Raw genomic sequence first — 20,037 nt, 5'->3', positions numbered from 1 at the left:
CTACTATCTATTCTTTTTTGTTTTTATTCAACCAAAATGTTTCCTTTTATTATTTATACAAAATTCATTTAATAGCATCTATAGAGAAATTCGGATTCACAGCATACTTTTAATAAATCATCATTAATTTACAGCAATATAAATAATTTTTCTTACCTCCTCATAGTACCTTCTCTGTTTGGACCAACATAGAGTATCATATAACCATTGATAACAATACCCTTTTCTTATAACCAAAATGTAGTATTCTTTGTCTTATTGTGAAATTTGATTCATCTTGGTCGACGTAAGGTTGTTTATGGACAAACGTGATTTCTTTATAATTTAATTCAAAATCTGTGATTTGCTTATTCCATTTCAACATGATGGCTTGGCTAGCCTTACTATGATGTAATTGGACAATTGATAGTATAAAGCAAAATGGTGACCATTCCACTATCATTAAGGAATCCAGTAGATCTGCTACATCTGTTGCAACTGAATCAACCATCTCACTATCAACCTGATGCTGATTGTTAATCAAAGAAAATTTGTTTGGAGAAGAATATTTTGGTTGAATTACTTCATGTTCAGCGGCAATGTTTGGGAGTAGCATAAACAGGAACGCCGACCATGCAGCTGAATCCTTAAAGTTTTTCAAACAAAATGTCTTAGTTTCATCCAGCAGATCGTTATGCAGTTCTGTCTCACCATTTATATAGAACCAACGAGCAGAGTTCCAAGCGTAATAGTTTGAGAAATGATTAGTAGCCGAATTGATAACAGTAGTGCAAACATCAATTGTTACTTTGCTATGAAACCGATCATAAATCTTCTTGTACAGTACCCATAATGAAGATGATTTGTTTAGCTTGTTATTAGTACAACTTAGTAGTCGTTGAATGAACACTATTTCGCGTCGAAGTTCATCCATGGAACAATATATTAAAGCCTCTAAACATTGTTCATGGACGTTGATTATAGTTTTATTTTCTGACGTCGTAAATAGTAGAGCCAGGGAAGCCAAATAAGTACTCCTATCAATTGGATAATCAGAGATATCTGGTTACATATATATTCGTAATATTATTAGTCTTGTTAGTATATTATGAATAACTCACTGGAACGAATAAAACTGAAAGACATATATCACATACATTTATCGTTGTACCTATTAAAGTACTGATGAGCTTCCTTAAAGACCATCAAAAAGGTCTTTTTGAAACAGATTAACTCCTTATCATCATCAATGTAGTATCTAGACTCAATGGATGGTTGATTAGGTGCAAAGCTTAACCTTAAAAATGGATTTCCTGGGGAACTCGTAACATGATCGAATAATTCCTGGCAGAGAGGTAATTCAGTTCCCATCAATTATGGTATATATTCCTCTATCAGACGATTGTGCAGCTCCAGTTTTCCCTAGCTGAAAAGACTCAACCATAATCTTCCTCACTTTTTCATTTTATTGTTGATAGTATTTTTTTTTTTGATTCCTTTGCTAATGATGACGCTATTAAGTATTAAGAATTGATAGAAGTACATATATTCATCTAGCAACATATCCTATATTTAATTTGTATTAATTATAGGGTTTTGCAGACTTTGAGAAAATGGAATATGTTAACTTATATACATAGCATTTTTGATATATATTCATATTGTGGTCTTTTATTGAGGAAAAAAAAGTTATATACAAGCAGGTTCTTTTTATCTTTCAAAAACCCAAAATATATTATACTCAGCCCTGGAAATTTCTCAGCGAGTCTTTGCTTCTTCCATTAGTCTTCTTGTCTTTTCTGCTTCTAATTCGTTTGCTGTAGAGATTAGTTTCTTCAATCTCAGTTTGCGTTCTTTTATAGGTACCGAGTTATCCACCACTCTAATATTTGGTGCTTTGTATGTTTCATCAGTCAGGTGGATGGCGTTAGGTTCGCTAGGCTTATATCTGGCAAGTTTACCTGAGAATATCTCTTCGTTAAAGTATTTCTTAATATCAGCACCGGTCTTCAGGCCAGTTAGCACATGGTCCGGCACCACGTACCCAGATTGACTTTCTAAACTTTTGGAGAACATAAATCTGCTCTTGATATCAGGGAAGGGAGCCCCAATCTCCACACCAGCCTCCCGGGCTGCACTATCTATAATCTTCTCAAGGGCCTCGGGAGTCTCAACACACTTCTCACTCAACCACCTTTTCAACTCTATGGTATCGAATAACTCCTGCTCTCTCTTCTTCTTTAGCTCCAACTTCGTAACACCAATGAATTTCTCAGGAGAAAGATCTAACTTGATCTTACTAGATACTAGATTATCCTTCGCAACTTCACCCCTCTCTACCTCAGAGATAATCTCTTTCGTAGGCCTCACAAGTGCCTGGTCCTGCACATGAACAGGCTCCTTCTTCTTCTTCGAGAACCACGAAAAGAAGTCCTGTCTCACCGCTGATGCATGCAAATACCGTCTACCAGTAACCCTAATCATTATCTTCAACCTATACTCGCAAATTTAAGCCAATTTGAGTCAATCAAAATCCGAACGTTAACTAATTCAACTACAGAGGCTCAGATAGGCTATTGTTTCTTGTTCCTCTCCCTTTCACCCTGCTAGATAATGCCTTTTACAGTTAAGTTCCCTTTTGACTGTGTCTTTATACCGGCAAGCGGGTCGTCGCCCAAAAAATTTTTTTTTATTTATAGGGCAGAAAGCTATGATAGTCTATATATATAAGCATATAGAGGTAGCTGTAGTAATAGTTATAAAAAGCTTTACTTTTGTAATTGTTATTACTTTATTTGCACATTACAACTGCCTAGACTTTATTGGTATATTGAGGTTGAGCACGGTATATAAAGGTTAAAACGGAAAAAAAAGGGTATCATTTATAAATAATATGGGTGTTATATTGAGTTGTTGTAGGGAACGTGAGGATGAGGACGAGCCGCTATTGAGCCAGCAACAAGGGTATGGTACGGAAAACAGGGATCTCGATGAGCAGTCTGAGGTGCAGAGGCAGAAGCGGGAGGAAGAGATGCGTGTCCTAGCGCGGGAACAGCAGCTAAGGGATATCGTGAGCGACACGAACGACAAACTGATAGACATATCTATGATCAACAACAGTGGTATTGTGGCCCACGGTCGTGACATCAGTGACGCCAATGGTGCCACCAATGGTACCACCACAAAAGAAGGAGCAAATGGAGTAGAGGAGAGTAACGAAGACGTCAGTGCAGAACCTGTCTCAGCAGAGTCGCATGTATCAGAACCATGTACGGTCCTAACCAAATCAGACTCTAAATATTCACTGAAAGAGCTGAAAGCAGCCCACAAACTACTATTTGACCAGCTGCAGACAGAACTGGAAGTCAAACCCACAGGCGATCTCGTCGTATCGTTGTGATACTGATCTAAAAAAACAATAAAAACAAAAGGCTGTTCCTATATAAATACAAAGCTTTGAGCTACAGTAGAGGATATTATGGTGTTATATTATAATGATTCATTACACGTGAAGTGTCACTATTAACGTCAACTTATTTGGTTTTCGCCTAAATTTTTTTCAGTTATTTTTTTTTTTTGGCGATTGCATTGAAAGCAAAATGACCTTAATTTAGAGTTTTTTGATGATATCAGCATGTCCATGTCATGTGCTTTCCATTACTGACTCTTTAGTTTGTTTTATCTACGTTTCTTTTTGTGTTTTGATTTGCTATAGGAAATTAAAGATTGTAATCACTTCTGATAGATAGGGAACCCATCTAGTGTTAAGGGACAGAGGGAGAGAGAAGTAAAAAAAATAAAACATTGAAGAAATACAACTAAATGGTTTTTAAGAAAAGAAAGCTTGCTGAAGAGGAGGAACAGGATTCTACACCTACACCTAAATACACGCCTGGTAAACATCCCAGAACGCAAGCATCACTACCCCGTGTTGATTACGATGCTCCATTAGACCCTGATTCAGAATTATTTACAGATGATTGGAGTATACCCAAGCTTAATTTATTTATTAGCTACACTCTTGACAATTTGCTTGATTCGCACAAAAATATATTTAAGGATTTCATTAAGTTGCCCAGTAGGAAATTTCATCCACAGTACTACTATAAGATTGAAAAACCAATCTCAATTAATGAGATTAAGTCGCGGAATTACGAAATACCAGACGGGAACCGTCTCTTTCTATTAGATGTAGAGCTGATTACCAAAAATTGTGTATCGTACAATGAGGATGATACTCTAATCGTGAAGAACTCAGAACAAGCAGTAGATTTGATTAAAGCTGAGGTGCTCAAAGCAAAGAACGCAAGACGTAACTATTTGGTCAATGACGAACTTAAAATTAGAATTGATAAGTACTTCAAAATTCTTATGGAATGTACGGATAAAGATATAGAGGAGGCATTCGGTAGAAACACAAAGGGTGTCGATAATAAAATGAAGATATGTGAACCGTTTGTGGAAATGGTTGATGGTGAAATACTACCAGAATATTATGAAATCATTCACAGACCAATCTCACTGGATGTGGTTAAGACAAATCTAATAGGTAATCAATACAGGAAAGTATATGATTTCGTTATTGATGTGCAACAGGTCTTCTTGAATGCTCTAGTATTCAACGATGTAAACACACTTATCTACCAGGATGCAACAAAACTATTGGATTACTTCAGTTTACTAATGAATAAGAAATTCTTCCCAGAGTTGATAGATGCGAATGAGAGAGGTGAATTGAACCTTGAATTAGAAGATAATGCACTAGAACATTTATTACAGGATGTCCCAGAACCCAGTCCTGCAAAATTTTTAGAAAATGATGATATACCAGAGACTGACTATAACTTGGAAGGTCTTGGGAATGGATACAACAGGGGTATCATGTCAGAAGACTTTTTACTTGGGCCGCTAGGTAATAAAGACGATATCAACACAAAAAACGAAGAAGATCTGGAAGAAGAAGAGGCCAAAAAGCTTAAATATAATATTTTACAGTCTATTAACAAAGTTACGTTTTCTGAAGAACATACTATGAAAAAGAAGCCTTTTGAGCTTATAGAGCAAGTGGAAATCTTCTCATCTGCTGGTCAGTTTAAACAATCGGTTGATCCATTACCTGGTTTAGCACCCCCAACAACACCACATTGGGTAGAGTATGTCTTTAAAGGCAAAAACATGAGTCAAAATGAAAACATGTACACTATCTCATTACAACCAATCCACACCAGATTGACAATGGTAACAGAACCAACAAAACCAAATTTACAGTTTACATTATTTGTGAATAAGGAAATGGTGAAATCGAGAAAAGTTATTACTGATGAAAGGAAATTGCTTACCCTTCAAATGGATGAAAAACCAAACTTATTGGGTTCGGATGTTAAAGTAAAAGAAGAATTTGACATGAAGCTTGTTGAAGGGCTAAACTGCCTAGAGGTTAAATGTTCTGATAGCACCAATAATGTAGATGAGGTCCTGAAAATCTGGATTAATATCTTTGCCTGATCTACCTAATGTGCTTATTTTAACTAGATTTTTAAATTTGTAATACTAATTTAAACAACGTATTTAAATTAATCTTTAAAGCTGTCTAACGTTGTTCATCTTCGACAAACTTACTTTATGAAAGCCTGGAAACTTATTTCCAACTTTGTTTATGTTTATTTTACAGTAAGTCATATTCACATTATAACATTATATAGAATAATAATATACAGTGGTTAAGAACTTTTATTTGAAAGGTTTCTTCAACAATTGTTATAAGAATTTATTTTTTGTTTGAATATTATCAATGGTAGTTATAGAAATTTGAAAATGAGATAACTATCAGTAAACGAGGAATGTAAGCTGCCATATCATAATAATAAGATGTTAAACTTCTTATAATTTTGAGGAACTGCCAGCTAATTTGATAGCTGCACTGTCCAAAACAACCTTATTGGTGTTTAGATCCACAGTTTGGAAGATGACAATATTGTTAGGTTGTTTCCATGCTCTAATCTTTAATTTATCACCAGGGAAGACAAAACTACTAAATCTTACCTTCAACTCTTCGTATGCACCGAACTTCTCAAGCAGAGCTTTACCAGTAACACCCAGGGTACATAAACCGTGAAGAATTGGTGCAGGGAACCCAACTTGCTTGGCTAACGAAGGATCGATATGAAGTGGATTGAAATCACCTGACAACCTATAGATAGCAGCTTGATCTTCATTTGTGTTAACTTCAATTTCAAAGTCAGGATTCTTGCCAGTTGGTGGTTGGAACCTTTGTGTTGCGAATGGGGCTCTGGCTTCGTTTACCTTAGGCTTATCAGAAGGAACACGAGCACCACGAACAAAGAAAGAGCCTTCATTGTAAGCAATCAATTTATTTGTCTTAGTATCAACAGTTTTGAATCCTCCGACAATTAGTGCAGCCTTACCACCTTTATCAATAACTTGCAATGGTTTCACTTCAGTTTTCAAGGAACCCTTCGTAGGGATTGGATTCTGGCCAATCTTGAAGTACTGTTCACCATGCAATAACATAGCATAGTTGAAATTATCTACTAAATTATCCATCTTCAAACCAGAAGAGGAATTGATAACTGGCATAACAGCAAACGTTGGTAAAACTTGGAAATCAGGGTTATTTTCATAGGTATACTTCAATTCAGTTGCTTTGGCGCCGAGACCCAAGTTGTAAAGGATAACATCTTTGTGATTATAATCGTAAGTACCCTTTGAACCAGCAGATGCACTGACTTGGGCCTTTTGAACAGATTGTAAAATACCCATAGAGGATTCTTCAGCAGTAGATGGATTGGTAGTGTGACCAGAAAAGTTTACAACCTCCTTCCAATTCTCTTTCAAAATCTCAGGGGTAATATTGTCTTCCAGACTGACAAAACCAGTGGCTCTTTGCCATCTGGTTTGGCCAACCCAACCACCACCAACTTCAAATAGTTGGCCGCTTACACCACGTTTACTTACCTTTTGTAATTCATCTGAGGCAAGTAAAACTACTAGTGGTGATACTTGTGATGCATCAAAGTGATTTGCCAATTCCTTTTCACTGAAGATAGTCTTGGTCATAGCAGTTTCAGCATGTGGGGCAATGATGTTGACTCTGATGCCTCTCTTGAAACCCTCTTGCGCAATAGTTTTGGAGAAACCAAGAATAGCTGCTTTAGCTGCAGCATAGTTAGCTTGACCGAAGTTACCGTAGATACCAGATGTGGAAGTGGTATTGATGATATGACCAGATTTTTGCTTTAAGAAAATAGGCCAGACAGCTTTGGACAAGAAAAAAGTAGAGTACAAATGTACTTGGATAACAGAGAACCATTCTTCATCAGTTAACTTCAAGAAAGACCTGTCACGAAGAATACCAGCGTTGTTTACCAGTACATCAACCCTTCCATAGGCCTTCATTGCAGTTTCGATAACTTGATTGGCTTCCGTGACCACATTATGTTGGTCAGCCACAGCTCTACCAGCACCATATTTCTGGTTAATTTCATTAACAACAGTATTTGGGTCCTTGATATCATTGACTACTACTCTAGCACCATATTTAGCAAACCATAGGGCATGAGATCTACCAAGTCCACCACCGGCCCCAGTGATGACGACAACTTTGTCCTTAACGGAATTGATCTTTACAGAACCTTGATCATTTTGGGCTGGTAGTTTTTTGGCCTTTGTGATCAAGTCGTTGTAATCTGAAAGCATAATTGGATGAGAAACCTTATTGAAAGGTTTGTCCTTAAAATCTGTGATGTCGGTCCATTTGTTCAAGATAGCCTCTGGAGTCAGGCTCTCAGGGTTGGGATTAAAGATCTGACCTGCAGATCTCTCCCATCTAATTTGACCGTAAAACCCGGCAGCGAGTTCAAAGATAGAGTTCGTGACCTTTGATGACTCGTGTGTCAAATACAACACCAATGGTGCAATCTTTTCTGGGCCCAATTGCTTCAAGATATGAGCAGGCAAGACATTTTCGGTCATACGAGACCTAGCCAAAGGTGCGATCGAGTTAACGTAGATATTGTACTTGTAACCCTCCTTAGCCAGTGTCTCGGCGAAACCGACTAGACCCAATTTGGCAGCGGAGTAGTTGGCTTGGCCGAAGTTACCGAACAAGCCAGCAGGAGAGGCGGTATTGATGATCCTACCGTACTTCTGCTGACGCATATATGGCCAAGCAGCCTTCGTCAGCCTATAAGCACCAGTCAAGTGCACATCTAGCACCGCACTGAACTCCTTCTCGGTCATCTTCGCAAAGGAAACATCTCTCAGGATACCCGCATTGTTAATCAGGATATCGACACGCCCAAACGCCTTAATCGCAGTCTCAATGACCTTCTCCCCGTTATCATTGACTGAATCATAGTTAGCAACAGCACTACCACCAGCCTTAACAATCTCATTGACAACAACATCCGCAGCTTTACTGTTAGAGCCAGATCCCCCAAGAGTACCACCTAGATCATTCACTACGACCTTGGCACCACGCTTGGCGAACTCCAACGCATACACTCTCCCGAGCCCACCACCGGCACCCGTAATCACAACAACTCTTCCTTCATAGTTAAGAGACATCTTTTTATTATTCTGTTTCTTTTGTTATGTAGCTTTGATTCTCCCATATGTAATTCAAAAAAACAGCTTAACTAGCTCTTTATATACAACCCAATACCCCGCTTATGAAACCCATCCCCACACATATGCTTGCCTCTCCCCATTCGGGTCATCTCGAATAATCACCGACCCTTTCAAAGAAACCCTTTAAAAATGGATGACCGCGATGGGGGGAGGCCCGTCTACCGCGAACAGCACTGACTCTCTCTCTGTCTCTCTCTCTCTCTGTCTCTCTCTCTCTGTGTCTCTCTCTGTGTGTGTGTGTGTGTGTGTATATGTGTGACAGCTTTTTGCTCTTGCTAGAAAAAAAGGGTACTCTGGGCGTACAGTACCCTGGCCCAGTACGGTGGACCCAGTACGGTGGGCCTAGTACTGTAGGCGTACAGCACGGCGGGCGTACAGCATGGCGGTAATTGAGAAAAAAAAAAGCCGGGCCAGTGGGGGGGTGTACGTCTCCACAAAAAGAACTACCCCAGGGTTGTTTTTTTGCTCTGGGACTTCGGAGTTTATCTTTTCTCTCGCGTAATTAATTCTCGGAGTTTATTTGGTCTCTATATACGATATGTAGTTTTCATAAAAAAGCCTTAGACGCGGATCTGGTAGTCGGCAGCGACGGTGTGGTATTTGACGCCCTTGAAGAGGTCGTGTTGAGTCGGGCCGTCTACGTTGATGGATTGCACCTGCAAGAGAGTGTGGCCCGTGTGGTGGTACGTCAGGCTCAGTGACTGTACCGACGGTTTGTGCTCAGTAGCGTTACCCGGGTGCGTACTCGTGTCCAAGGAACCGGTAGGAGAGTCCTGTGTATTGGTTTCCGAGTCGTCGTGCGTGGTCTCGATGCAGCCGCGGAGCACTGGTAGCGTGCCCGTGGAGAGTTCGCGGTCAAAGATCCAGCGGCTGGTGTGCGGAGAGAGGTTCTCTAGACGGCCGTGTGTGATCTGCAGGGGCTTCACTTTGTAGTTCTCCGTTCCGGTGAAGTGGATAGTCACGTGGAGATCCTCGATGTGTTTCGTCGTAGTGGAGCTGCTGATGTTCAGCGTGACCTGGAACTCGTCGCTGCGGATGCCCAGGTGGTCCTCTATATCTGCCTCTACCAAGTGTGCTCTATGGGTTTTGGGCCCATGGTCCAGTTTGTATTTCATCAGTGTAAAACGGCCCTCTGGTGGGATGAAGCGGAGTTGTCGCAGTGCTTTGGGCTGGCTCTCGGTTTCATCTTTGCCCACATCTTCGTCTCCGTCTGGGCCCAGTAGGGCGCGCTTGTCCACGCAATCGTGCAGGCTCGGCGTGCCGAGTTCTTCGTTCTTGAAGTTGATCTCGACTAGTGGGTTCCCACGGAGAAAACACCGGACGTCGACAGAGCCTTCTACTTGGCCAGTGATGCAGCGGGTAGGTGCAACTCCCGTTGACGAAGACTTCTGGAACGTAGATCTACGTGTTCTGTTGGGACTCTTCTGGTATATCACGTGTAAGGTTTCCTTGATATCGACGTATAGGTCATTGAGCTCGTTCTGCGGGTTCTTGCCACTACGCCACGGAACTATGCCTTCACTGTGTGCCTGTCCTTGTCCATGGCTTGAGCTACCGCTAGAACCACTCCTATTCCCGTTCCCAAACCCTGACACAGCACCTGGACCTGGACCTTGGACTTGGCCTTGACCTGGGCTATAACCGAAGCCACTTCCATTCCTGGTCGAGGTTCCAGTTACAGGACGCTGTTTCTGCACCACACTCTGTAGATGGTGAGCAGTGCTGCTAATAATCTTTGAAAAATCAGACCTTTCTGGTATAATCTGTTTGATTCGGCTGTCATACATACCACTCACATTATAATACCCACCATTCATAAGATAGTTGCATATCACTGAAACCCTGTCTGCGTTATTAGTGATCTTAGAGACACTCAACGAATCCTTGTCAAAATACTCCAGGAGCTTCTCGTGGAACTGTTCCAACACAAAGTATGGCTCACCGATAGCTATATCGTCTGTATCTTTGCTGCACAGGGCCCAATAGTTTAACTTACCATTTTCTGACTTGACCGTGCGCTTGTACACCCTGTACTCTCTACCAATATCTCCCGCATTCAGATCCTGAACACCACCGTCACGGCTCTGATCATTTCCCACTGCTTCATTAACCAGCCACGGACACATTGAACTTAGTCGGCCCCATATTTTGTCGTAAGTGGGAGCTGTAGAGTTCAGGAAGTGCTGGAACACCAGCCGGTGTTCACTATCACTTATATACACAGCCTGGTAGTACATCGATTATAATTCTCTATGCTTTCTATATTCAATTGAGGTATTATCCAGTATTAGTAGTTTTCAGCCACGCCCCAAAGTTTTCCAAAGGTCAGTTCCCTGATCAAATATTCCTTAATTTTACCTAATATTGCTAGTATTATCTTAACTGTGTGATATTTTTTTTTTTCTCGTTCGAACACTGCGCGAACGAATTTTTATTACAGCAATGGCCCAAACCAAAAAACAAAACAAACTTTTAGCAATAAACATTGAGAATAGCTCTCACACATAACAGCTCCATCAATATAAAATAATCCTCTTGTTTCATAGAGTTTATCTCTCTTATATTTCGGTGTTATAGTGTTTCTTTTTTGAATTCGCATCTGCTTCAATAATAAAGACGAGTCAAATAAGATAGACAATATTTCAGGGAATCCTAGATATAAAAACAAGAAAAAGAAGGAAGTAGTGCAGTAATTACAGAGCAGATATCTTGAGTGTTCTTTTTACTAAGCTTTAGAATCGATTAGATATGAGTAACGTGAATAGCCCGATGGGGAACAATCCAGGCAACCCTAATGAACATAATAGCAATAACAATAATACCAAAGCGCAAAGCGCGTCAATTATGCAAACCATATTCCGGAATATAGGTACTCCATCTTTTAGGTTGTCACAAATTCCACAACAATATTTACAGAATCTAACACCTGCACAACTACAAATGATTCAACAAAGACACCAACAGCTTTTATACTCCAGAATGCAACAACAACAGCAAATGCAATCCCAACAACAAAATATGCAACAAGGGAATAATAACTCATCGCAGAACTCAACTCCAAATACTTCTAATGTACCATTGCAACAAAATCAACAGCAACAGCAACAACAGCAACAACAGCAACATCAACATCAACAACATCAAAATCAACAACAACATCAACAACATCAACATCAACATCAACAAAACAACATGCAGGGTGGTTCTCCAATGAATCAACCACCTAACCAGGGACGTCAACGGATAACTCAAGAAATGCCTAGTAGGCAAAGTGTAGGAAAGCCTAACATGTCACAACCCCAGCAGAATTCGCACGTACCTCCACCTAATATGCAAAATCTGCAACAAAACATGCCTCTAAACAATGCTCCATCTGCTGGAATGGCTCCAATTCTTCCTCCCCAAATTGCACAGTTGCCATTAACTACTCAACAGCAGGTACTCCAGACTTTAAAACAACAAGCTATAGCTAAAAACAATCCTGCCGTTGTGGCAGCCATCACTGCAGCCGAAAATCACGTAAAACAATTGTTAGAGGAACAAGGTCAACAGAGTTCTGGAAATAAGTCTCAATCTAAAGGAACACAACAAGTTAAAAATAAATCACAAATGCCTCCTCAACAAGCAAAGGTTCCGCCTCCAGCAATTGCTACACCAAAGATGCCGCAACTTCCACTTCCTCAGGACATCCCCCCACCACAGATTGATATGAGTAAATATCAATTACCAAGTTTTCAATCAGTCATATATGATCCACCTGAGACCAAGATTCCAAATCCTACGTACTGGTCTTCTAAAGAATTAAATACTGATGTCTTACTTTATGAACAGATTATACAGAGAGATAAGGCTAATGCAACGGCTCAGATAAGAGAAATGAACGGCTATGATCCCTTCAGTATATATGGTTTTAGCAATAAGGAATATGTTAGCAAACTTTGGCATGCACTAAAATATTATCAGGATTTGAAAACTACCAGAATGAAGTCTATTACTAATACATCTCAAAATATACCGTCTGCTAGTATATGGGGTAATGGTTATTCTGGATATGGTAATGGTAACACAAATACAACTACTAAAGTAATTCCATATATTCCGGTAAATGGTAGAGAATTTTACTCTCCAGATAAAATTAAAGTCTATAAACAAGCAATGCACGAAGAAAGCGAAGATTTAGTTCCAATTAGGCTTGAGTTTGACTTAGAACGTGATAAATTCTTTTTAAGAGATACCTTCCTTTGGAATAGAAATGAGTCCGTTATAGATATTGATGATTTTGTGGAAGACATGGTAAAAGACTACCAATTTCCAAATGATCTTCAAAAGCATGTTATTGAGGTTGTTTCACAATCCATGAAGGAACAGATTCAAGAATATCAACCGGATCCTTTCAAAATAGAGCAACAACCTCGTATAGGTGGAGATGATATGAGAATTACTATTAGATTGGATATTGTTGTAGGTCAGTCACAACTAATAGATCAGTTTGAATGGGATATTTCAAACCCAGATAATTGTCCCGAGGAATTCGCAGAAAATATGTGTAGGGAATTAGAGTTACCAGGTGAATTCATCTCTGCCATTGCACATAGTATTAGAGAACAGGTTCATATGTATCACAAATCTCTGATGATATTAGGTTATAATTTCGATGGTGGTGTGGTTGAAGATGATGACGTGAGGAGTAGAATTTTACCGGTTGTAACAGTAGATGATGTTTATAGAATACCAGCTGATACTAAAGTATTTACTCCAAACATTCTACAGATTTCGCCTGCTGAGTTAGAGAGACTAGATAAAGACAAAGAAAGGGATACGAGAAGAAAGAGGAGACAAGGTAGATTCAGCAGACGTGGTAATGTCAATATTAGCAGTGCTTCACTATCTTCTGCTAATGTTTCAGGAATTGCCAATAATGCTTCAGGTAGTGGGGAAGTCACCCTACCTGATATTGCTGACGTACCTAGAACGTTCAGAACACCAGTCCCCAGCTCTATTCTTCCTGGTGGAGTCGATCTTGGACCCTCTGTGTATTCTTATGACCTTAAAACATCTGTGGAGTTTCGTCCAAGACCAGAGAGACCTAAACCAGTCCTGCCACCATGCTATGTTGTAGATCACATACCTGGTAAATCAATGTTGGTTTCAATCAAACTTTCTGCTCCGGATCAAGACCGAGAACAAAGACAGTCTATGGAGGATGTCAATATGGAAAATAGTGTTGGTTTTGAACCAGTTATGAAGTCAGAAAGTGGAATTCCGCCTTTCAATGGAACTGTTTCGGGTAAAAGGCCTGCTGGAATGGTGCAGACAAACCCAGATGTTCCTGATGCCTTTACCAATAGTAGTAAACCACCAGCTCCAATACCAGCACCAACTACTGTTCCACATGTCTTTCAAAGCTCGTCTTCGATATCCTCTTCCGCTATTGGAGAGAATAAAGATGCAGTCATTGAGCCAAATCACGAAGATGTTATCCCTACATCTGAGCCAACACCGACATCAATACCTTCAACAATTCCAGAAATGCCAGCACCTGTTTCCGCTATTGATCCAGCTCTTCAAAATGCTACACAAGCTGCTCCTATGCAACCAAGTATGCCATACCACCCACCGACAGTCTATCTACCGTTGCCTGCCACTTTGCAAGTTTCCGAAAATACAAAGTCCACAGATGCTCCTAGTGAGGAGTCAGCTACTATCAGTTCGAGTGATAAGGGTTTAGATACTACAGATAGCAATGTCCCAGATGGTGCGAAGGCACCTGAATCTGAGGATCCGGAATTTGTAGCAAACGCTGATGCTCCAAAAGTTGATGTTCCTAACCAAGGAGCTCGAAGTACTGAGGAGGACCTGGGTACTACAGTATTTGGTGGTGTCACTAACGAGGCTTCAAAGCCATCACAAACGAGTCAGGTACCAGACCAAACTGCCGACAGCATAGAAGACGAGAGCCAGAGCATGCACACAGCACTAGATATTGCACAGTCATCCCATACACCAGCGCCTTCTACAATGCCTGCAGAATCCACTCCTACACAACCATAATTGTAACCATAATAATATATACAATAAAGTATAATATAATATAATATAATATAACTTAATATAATATAATATAATATAATATAATATGAGATGGTATAGTGTGCCATTATTAGATGCAGAAAACGTAGATCACTCTTGGTAGCACAGAAACTCCCGTGGAAAGCTATTTGATGGCCGGGTAATACAATGGTTCTTGTTGATTTTTTAAACAGTCCTAGGGCATTTTCTAAGTAGGCAGTTTCTTGCTTTATTAATAAATTATGTACGGTGTTTTCTTAGAATAGGGATTCCCGGGTTCGGTGAAGGGGAACGAGGCGGGCCCGTTGAAGTGAGCGAAGCATAAAAAATATATGGGAAGGCATATCAGATGGCAATATGAAAGAGAAAGAGTATTTATTATATAAGGATTCGCTTTGTGTCCTGGGATAAGCTTTTAACATTGTATCCACTGTTGATAACTGATATACGTATACTAGTAATTACTGAAATTACAAGAAATGTCTGAAAGAGAAGGAGATAGGGAGGAGTTAGAGATGGTTGCTGATGTTGGACACGTGGAGGCTGAACCCACTGAAGTAGAGGAAGGTAGCTCTGATAGGTTACTTCCGGGTGTGAGAGAGCGGGCAGCTAGGCATATTGATACTATTGGTAGGCATTTCAATGTCTTGGACAGGTTGTTTAAGAGGCGGAGTAATAACAATGATGGCGGTGCTGGGTTTGATGGTGTTTTCTCTAACTTGAGTGCGAAGCCCGATGCGAACAGCAACCAGGAGATTACACAACAAGACCACCCACCTACTTATGATGAGGCTGCCGCCGATATGTCTCCATCTTACTACGGTATGGATTTGAGCAGCACTGATATGTATTACGATGAGATATGTATCGAGGGTTTGCCTGTCGGGAATATTGCAAACTTGCTCTGGAATATTATCGTCAGTACTAGTTTCCAGTTTGTTGGGTTTTTGGTTACTTATCTTCTACATACATCACACGCTGCGAAGCAGGGTTCCAGATTCGGGCTCGGTTTGACATTTATCGGCTACGCGTACTCTATGCTGCCACGTAATGTTGACACTAAAGTCGGTAAGGATAAGACTGCTAGTAGAGTGAAAGTGGAAAACCCTAATGATTTCGATGATCTGCAACTTCCTCAGGATAACGTACCCACAGATGATTTCGAATCGAAGCTAAGCCATGGTCTAGAGGAAAAGAAACAATCACTATCGTTTCTGGCTATCTTTTCGGGACTTCTGGGGTTCTTCATTGCAGTAAAGAGTATATACGATTACGTTAAAGTTAAAAGAATGGAAAAGAAGTATCTATCACAGGATGATCACCCACAACAACAAGTTTAAGCATATTACTCTATCGATTCCTATTAAGATATTCTCACTCTTTTTATTCTCATTTGTTTCTGTTTTAATTTTTCCTGCCGGCATATTTTTATCCCATTGATAGCAATCTATCTTTTCTTCATTTCACATATTTTCTTTCATTCCATTAGTATATTTACACTTTTCTTTACCAATTTTTAGGGTTGGGCTTTAATTCCTACAATTAAAGTACGTAAAGAAAGATAGCAATACAAAGATCATTAGAACTATAAATACACCTAGTGAAGATGGTCTCCATTTACTATTACTCACTTTTCCTAAAATAATTCAATTCTATACTCGCCTTTTATTTTTATGACATATACCTTTAACTTTTGTAATTAATGAAATAGAAATTAAAACAAAACAAAAAAAAAAAAAAAAAAAATAGTACTATAGCAGCAATTCGAGTTAAATATAACAGTCTATAAAATGATTAATATTTAAAGTTATTAAGCCCTTGTAAATGAGTGTTAGCAATTCATATCGTTGCAAAGCGCATCTCAACTTAAGTACAGCAAAACATTTTCGTAAATGGTGAAGACTATACCACCACTTAATATCAATCTACCTAAACGAGGGGTCGCACCTTTCCAGAAGGTCTTTAAACCTTCCTCTTTATAAATTGTTGTGAAACAGTTTAGAGTTGATGTGTATTTGCTTGCGGTCAAACTTTGCATTCTAGTCTTAACAGTATCGATAGGCATTGTTGCATACACTGTTACAACACCACTGAAAGCACCGACGATAAAGGTCAACCCCGATGTCAATGGCTTATCCTTTGGAGCACCAGTATAATCTTGAACCATGACTTTGATTTTATTGTAACAACCCAGTCTAACAGCTTGGTTGGCCGCTTGTCTCATGGATACTGGAACAACACCACCATATAAACCTCGGAAACCTTCATCTCTTATCAGACTGATATAATTCCGGGCCATACTATATCCATTGTTTTGGTATTTTGGTCGTACTGATTGTTTATCATCGATTAATACTGTTTTGATGGCCTCAAATGGTGTCACTGCAACAACACTTTCCAGCAAACCCGCACCTAAACCGGCTAAAACGCCTCGAGGACCACTGAGCTCACCTGTCTTTTTATCTTTCAATAGATTTCTGATTGTATCATAACCAAGAAATCTGGTAGCAGCCTTAGCTGTGTTACCAACAATGAAAGCTGGACAACCGACGTAAATGGCACTGACACCTTGTGTCTTCGCAGTGTTGTAAATTAAAACTAATGGATTCCTCGAAGTTTTGGAATTTTTGTCAACCAATTGAAGCCTTGTCTTCGCAAATTCGAAAGGATATGTAATAGAGGCTTCTACTGCACCAGCAATAGCACCAGCAATAAAAGATTTGGTAGGATCAACCTTTTTGGAATCTTTAGACATTGTATACTCTTTTTATTAACTATTTACCAATTATTAGTCCCACTCTAATTAGGAATATTCTATACCGCTTCTAATAAAAAATTACAGATGTTTATCTTTACAGGTGAAGGTGAAAGAATCATAAACAGAGGAGCATTGTGTGCTCGAACATTGACTGTTTATATAATGCAACATCCTAATTCTAGATGACTCTTCCTATGATCCCATCGGGAATTTTGCTACTTTTTTCACCACACTGAAATTCCGTCGGATTTTTTTTTACACAGTCAAAATGAAAAGCTACACTATAAGCATCTAGCTTGATATTAATAATGTTTATATCTGGCATAATGCATCTGAGCTCTGTTTGTTTGATGGTAAATTGGTGAAATATGAAGTGAATATACTATATCCATCTTATTGTGTCCTATGGCATTATGTAAAGTATATATGCAAAAATTAAAGCAGGATTAGTACTTTAAACATCTTCGAATTCAATATCCATGTCATCATCTTCTTTCTTGTCGATGTCGTATTGTTTATCATCTTGATCAACATTGTCTATAACATCCTCAAACTCATCTTCAAATGCAGCAATATCTTCATTTTCATCACTTTCGTCATCATCTTCTTCTTTCTTAGTTCCCTTAGTATCAATGTCCTCAAATGCATCATCGTTATCATCTTCTTCTTCAACTTCCACGATCTCCTCTTCAATTTCTTCTTCTTCTTCTTCTTCTTCTTTTCTAGCCTGTGCCTGCTTTCTAGCCAAGGCAGCATAGTATTCGTTAAGAGTTCTTTCGTTTTCTTTCTCTTCTCTTTGGTTTGCTGATAACCCACTATTGTATGGTGCCATATTTTCTTCACCACCGCTGCCAGTGGTCTCATTACCATTCATGGTAGACAACAGAGCCTGTTGTGTGGTCTGTGGATCAAATTCTTCATCAGAATCCAGTCTACCCAGAGCAGTTTTACCAATAGTACTCTGTTGATGCCATTCAGGAACAGCATTCTGCTTTCTCTTCTCTTCGGCTTGACGTTCTTGTAATTGACTTTGGGCTAATTCATCGCTAGCTGTAGTAATATTTATATGCAAAGTAGCTTGAGAATTGGCACCAGCACGCCTACTGCTGTCGTTTCCAAGACCATTGCCCATAATTGAATTGGCATCCAAAGTGGTCTCTCCAGGTTTGAACATGATGGAGCCCTTCTTTGGGTTGAATGTATATGCAGCACTTGATTGGTTCTGTGGTGGGATCAGCTTTGCCAACGCTAGTTCGAATGTGTTCTCTTCAATTCTGGAATCATCAATTTTCTTTAAGTAATCAATAATAGGTTGGATTTCATCCATCAGTCTGTTTAGCTTATCCTGTTTCTCCTTGTTGATTTTGCCTGAGTCGTCTTCTATAAGTGGCTCATCGCATAGGGAGCAGAGGAATTCCGTTCTGTCATAGTTCAGCAACTGAATTGCTTCTAATTGTGTATATTTCGTTAGACAGATAGGACACATATAACCATTTGGTTCTGAGTTCTTATCCAGGTCCTCCTTCATCCTCTGGACCAATTGATGCACTTTCCATTTAATAGAGTCCACTGCGTGTGGATACTTAATATAGTAATAACAACGTTCTACACTCTTCGAATTCGGTGGATACTCACGCTGCTTGTGTGTGGATACCAGTCGATCAGACCTCAGACGCGCGATAAGTGGACCCAACTCTGTCTTATTTATACTTAGAAGTTGCTTCAAATCCTCTTCTGCCAACACGGAGTGAAATATAATCGCATCAAGCACTAACACATAGGATCCACCATAGAAACCCCTCACCACAAACTTCAACAAGTTCTTCACAATCTCATCAATAGGCACATCCATATTCCAGGTATTATTTCCGTTCCTTTACCCTTTTGTACAGTACTTTTTTCCCTGTTTCCTCACAAAAATAATGTCTTTAAATAGTTATTTTTTGTAAATAACCCCTTAACTAGATTTGCTCCCAACGAAAACCAACTTCAATGAAGATCAAAGTCTTTTGATCTTATAATAGTTAATGCATGTAATAACCATTATGGCCCTTATTAGCTGCTATTTTTTTTTTTTTCTTCAATTTAAATCATACTATTATACGATTCAAAAGTCAGCTGATAATATATTATTATACGGTTTAGCCGTACTGTTTAACGGTGGTCACACCACCCCTCCCGTACAAATGTATGTAAATCATCCCACGGGTCCGCTGGTATGCCGTGGGGGGGAAGAGTTGTCGGTATTAGAACATTTCATATATATATAGTAAGAAGTTATGTTGATTTTTATTATTGTACTTTATTCAAGATAGAAAAAGTATAATTTAAAGGGTTCTTTGTTGGGAGGACAGTTCTCTCTCCCCCTTCTCAAAATGGGTTATCAAACTACATCGAAAACTCCGTAAATATGTTAAATAAAGAACCCATTTCTTTCTAGCAGCCATAACACTTGGCCTCTTAAATAGTTTTATATATATCCCCATGTTTGAAGTACTATCACATCTATACTAGTTTTACCATACTTTATACTAAAGCCCTAATACCCACACGATTCCCAATTGGGCTTTTTCTTTTGATTT

At 39.3% G+C, this 20,037-nt stretch overlaps 10 protein-coding genes across 10 annotated transcripts; 4 read left to right on the top strand and 6 right to left on the bottom strand.

Moving 5' to 3' along the window:
• Positions 1-196: 196 nt before the first annotated feature.
• On the bottom strand, positions 197-1,350 carry ECM9 (Ecm9p; the record flags this gene model as incomplete). The annotated part of the gene is made up of 2 exons (XM_071052095.1): positions 197-1,041; positions 1,137-1,350. 2 exons carry the CDS (start codon positions 1,348-1,350, stop codon positions 197-199), a joined length of 1,059 nt encoding a protein of 352 aa, XP_070906716.1.
• Positions 1,351-1,737: 387 nt separating this feature from the next.
• Positions 1,738-2,463, bottom strand: MRPL13 (mitochondrial 54S ribosomal protein mL50 MRPL13; the record flags this gene model as incomplete). Its single annotated transcript, XM_071052094.1, has 1 exon — positions 1,738-2,463. The coding sequence occupies one exon, from the start codon at positions 2,461-2,463 to the stop codon at positions 1,738-1,740; it is 726 nt and encodes a 241-aa protein (XP_070906715.1).
• Positions 2,464-2,872: 409 nt separating this feature from the next.
• MEH1 (Meh1p) lies at positions 2,873-3,379 on the top strand (the record flags this gene model as incomplete). The annotated part of the gene is made up of 1 exon (XM_071052093.1): positions 2,873-3,379. One exon carries the CDS (start codon positions 2,873-2,875, stop codon positions 3,377-3,379), a length of 507 nt encoding a protein of 168 aa, XP_070906714.1.
• A 422-nt stretch (positions 3,380-3,801) lies between these two features.
• On the top strand, positions 3,802-5,484 carry RSC4 (Rsc4p; the record flags this gene model as incomplete). Its single annotated transcript, XM_071052092.1, has 1 exon — positions 3,802-5,484. The coding sequence occupies one exon, from the start codon at positions 3,802-3,804 to the stop codon at positions 5,482-5,484; it is 1,683 nt and encodes a 560-aa protein (XP_070906713.1).
• Positions 5,485-5,859: 375 nt separating this feature from the next.
• FOX2 (bifunctional hydroxyacyl-CoA dehydrogenase/enoyl-CoA hydratase FOX2) lies at positions 5,860-8,565 on the bottom strand (the record flags this gene model as incomplete). Its single annotated transcript, XM_071052091.1, has 1 exon — positions 5,860-8,565. The coding sequence occupies one exon, from the start codon at positions 8,563-8,565 to the stop codon at positions 5,860-5,862; it is 2,706 nt and encodes a 901-aa protein (XP_070906712.1).
• A 623-nt stretch (positions 8,566-9,188) lies between these two features.
• Positions 9,189-10,865, bottom strand: APM3 (Apm3p; the record flags this gene model as incomplete). Its single annotated transcript, XM_071052090.1, has 1 exon — positions 9,189-10,865. One exon carries the CDS (start codon positions 10,863-10,865, stop codon positions 9,189-9,191), a length of 1,677 nt encoding a protein of 558 aa, XP_070906711.1.
• A 511-nt stretch (positions 10,866-11,376) lies between these two features.
• SNF5 (Snf5p) lies at positions 11,377-14,679 on the top strand (the record flags this gene model as incomplete). The annotated part of the gene is made up of 1 exon (XM_071052089.1): positions 11,377-14,679. One exon carries the CDS (start codon positions 11,377-11,379, stop codon positions 14,677-14,679), a length of 3,303 nt encoding a protein of 1,100 aa, XP_070906710.1.
• A 497-nt stretch (positions 14,680-15,176) lies between these two features.
• Positions 15,177-16,037, top strand: BSD2 (Bsd2p; the record flags this gene model as incomplete). Its single annotated transcript, XM_071052088.1, has 1 exon — positions 15,177-16,037. The coding sequence occupies one exon, from the start codon at positions 15,177-15,179 to the stop codon at positions 16,035-16,037; it is 861 nt and encodes a 286-aa protein (XP_070906709.1).
• Positions 16,038-16,558: 521 nt separating this feature from the next.
• On the bottom strand, positions 16,559-17,452 carry CTP1 (Ctp1p; the record flags this gene model as incomplete). Its single annotated transcript, XM_071052087.1, has 1 exon — positions 16,559-17,452. One exon carries the CDS (start codon positions 17,450-17,452, stop codon positions 16,559-16,561), a length of 894 nt encoding a protein of 297 aa, XP_070906708.1.
• Positions 17,453-17,909: 457 nt separating this feature from the next.
• TFA1 (transcription factor TFIIE subunit TFA1) lies at positions 17,910-19,307 on the bottom strand (the record flags this gene model as incomplete). The annotated part of the gene is made up of 1 exon (XM_071052086.1): positions 17,910-19,307. The coding sequence occupies one exon, from the start codon at positions 19,305-19,307 to the stop codon at positions 17,910-17,912; it is 1,398 nt and encodes a 465-aa protein (XP_070906707.1).
• Between the last annotated feature and the right edge of the window lie 730 nt (positions 19,308-20,037).

Source organism: Nakaseomyces bracarensis, assembly GCF_045282275.1.
Source record: "Nakaseomyces bracarensis strain CBM3 chromosome Unknown Scaff8_0, whole genome shotgun sequence".
NCBI classification, from domain to species: domain Eukaryota; kingdom Fungi; phylum Ascomycota; class Saccharomycetes; order Saccharomycetales; family Saccharomycetaceae; genus Nakaseomyces; species Nakaseomyces bracarensis.
Note: the sequence above shows the minus strand (reverse complement) of the source record. Positions and strands in the feature narration are given on the sequence as shown.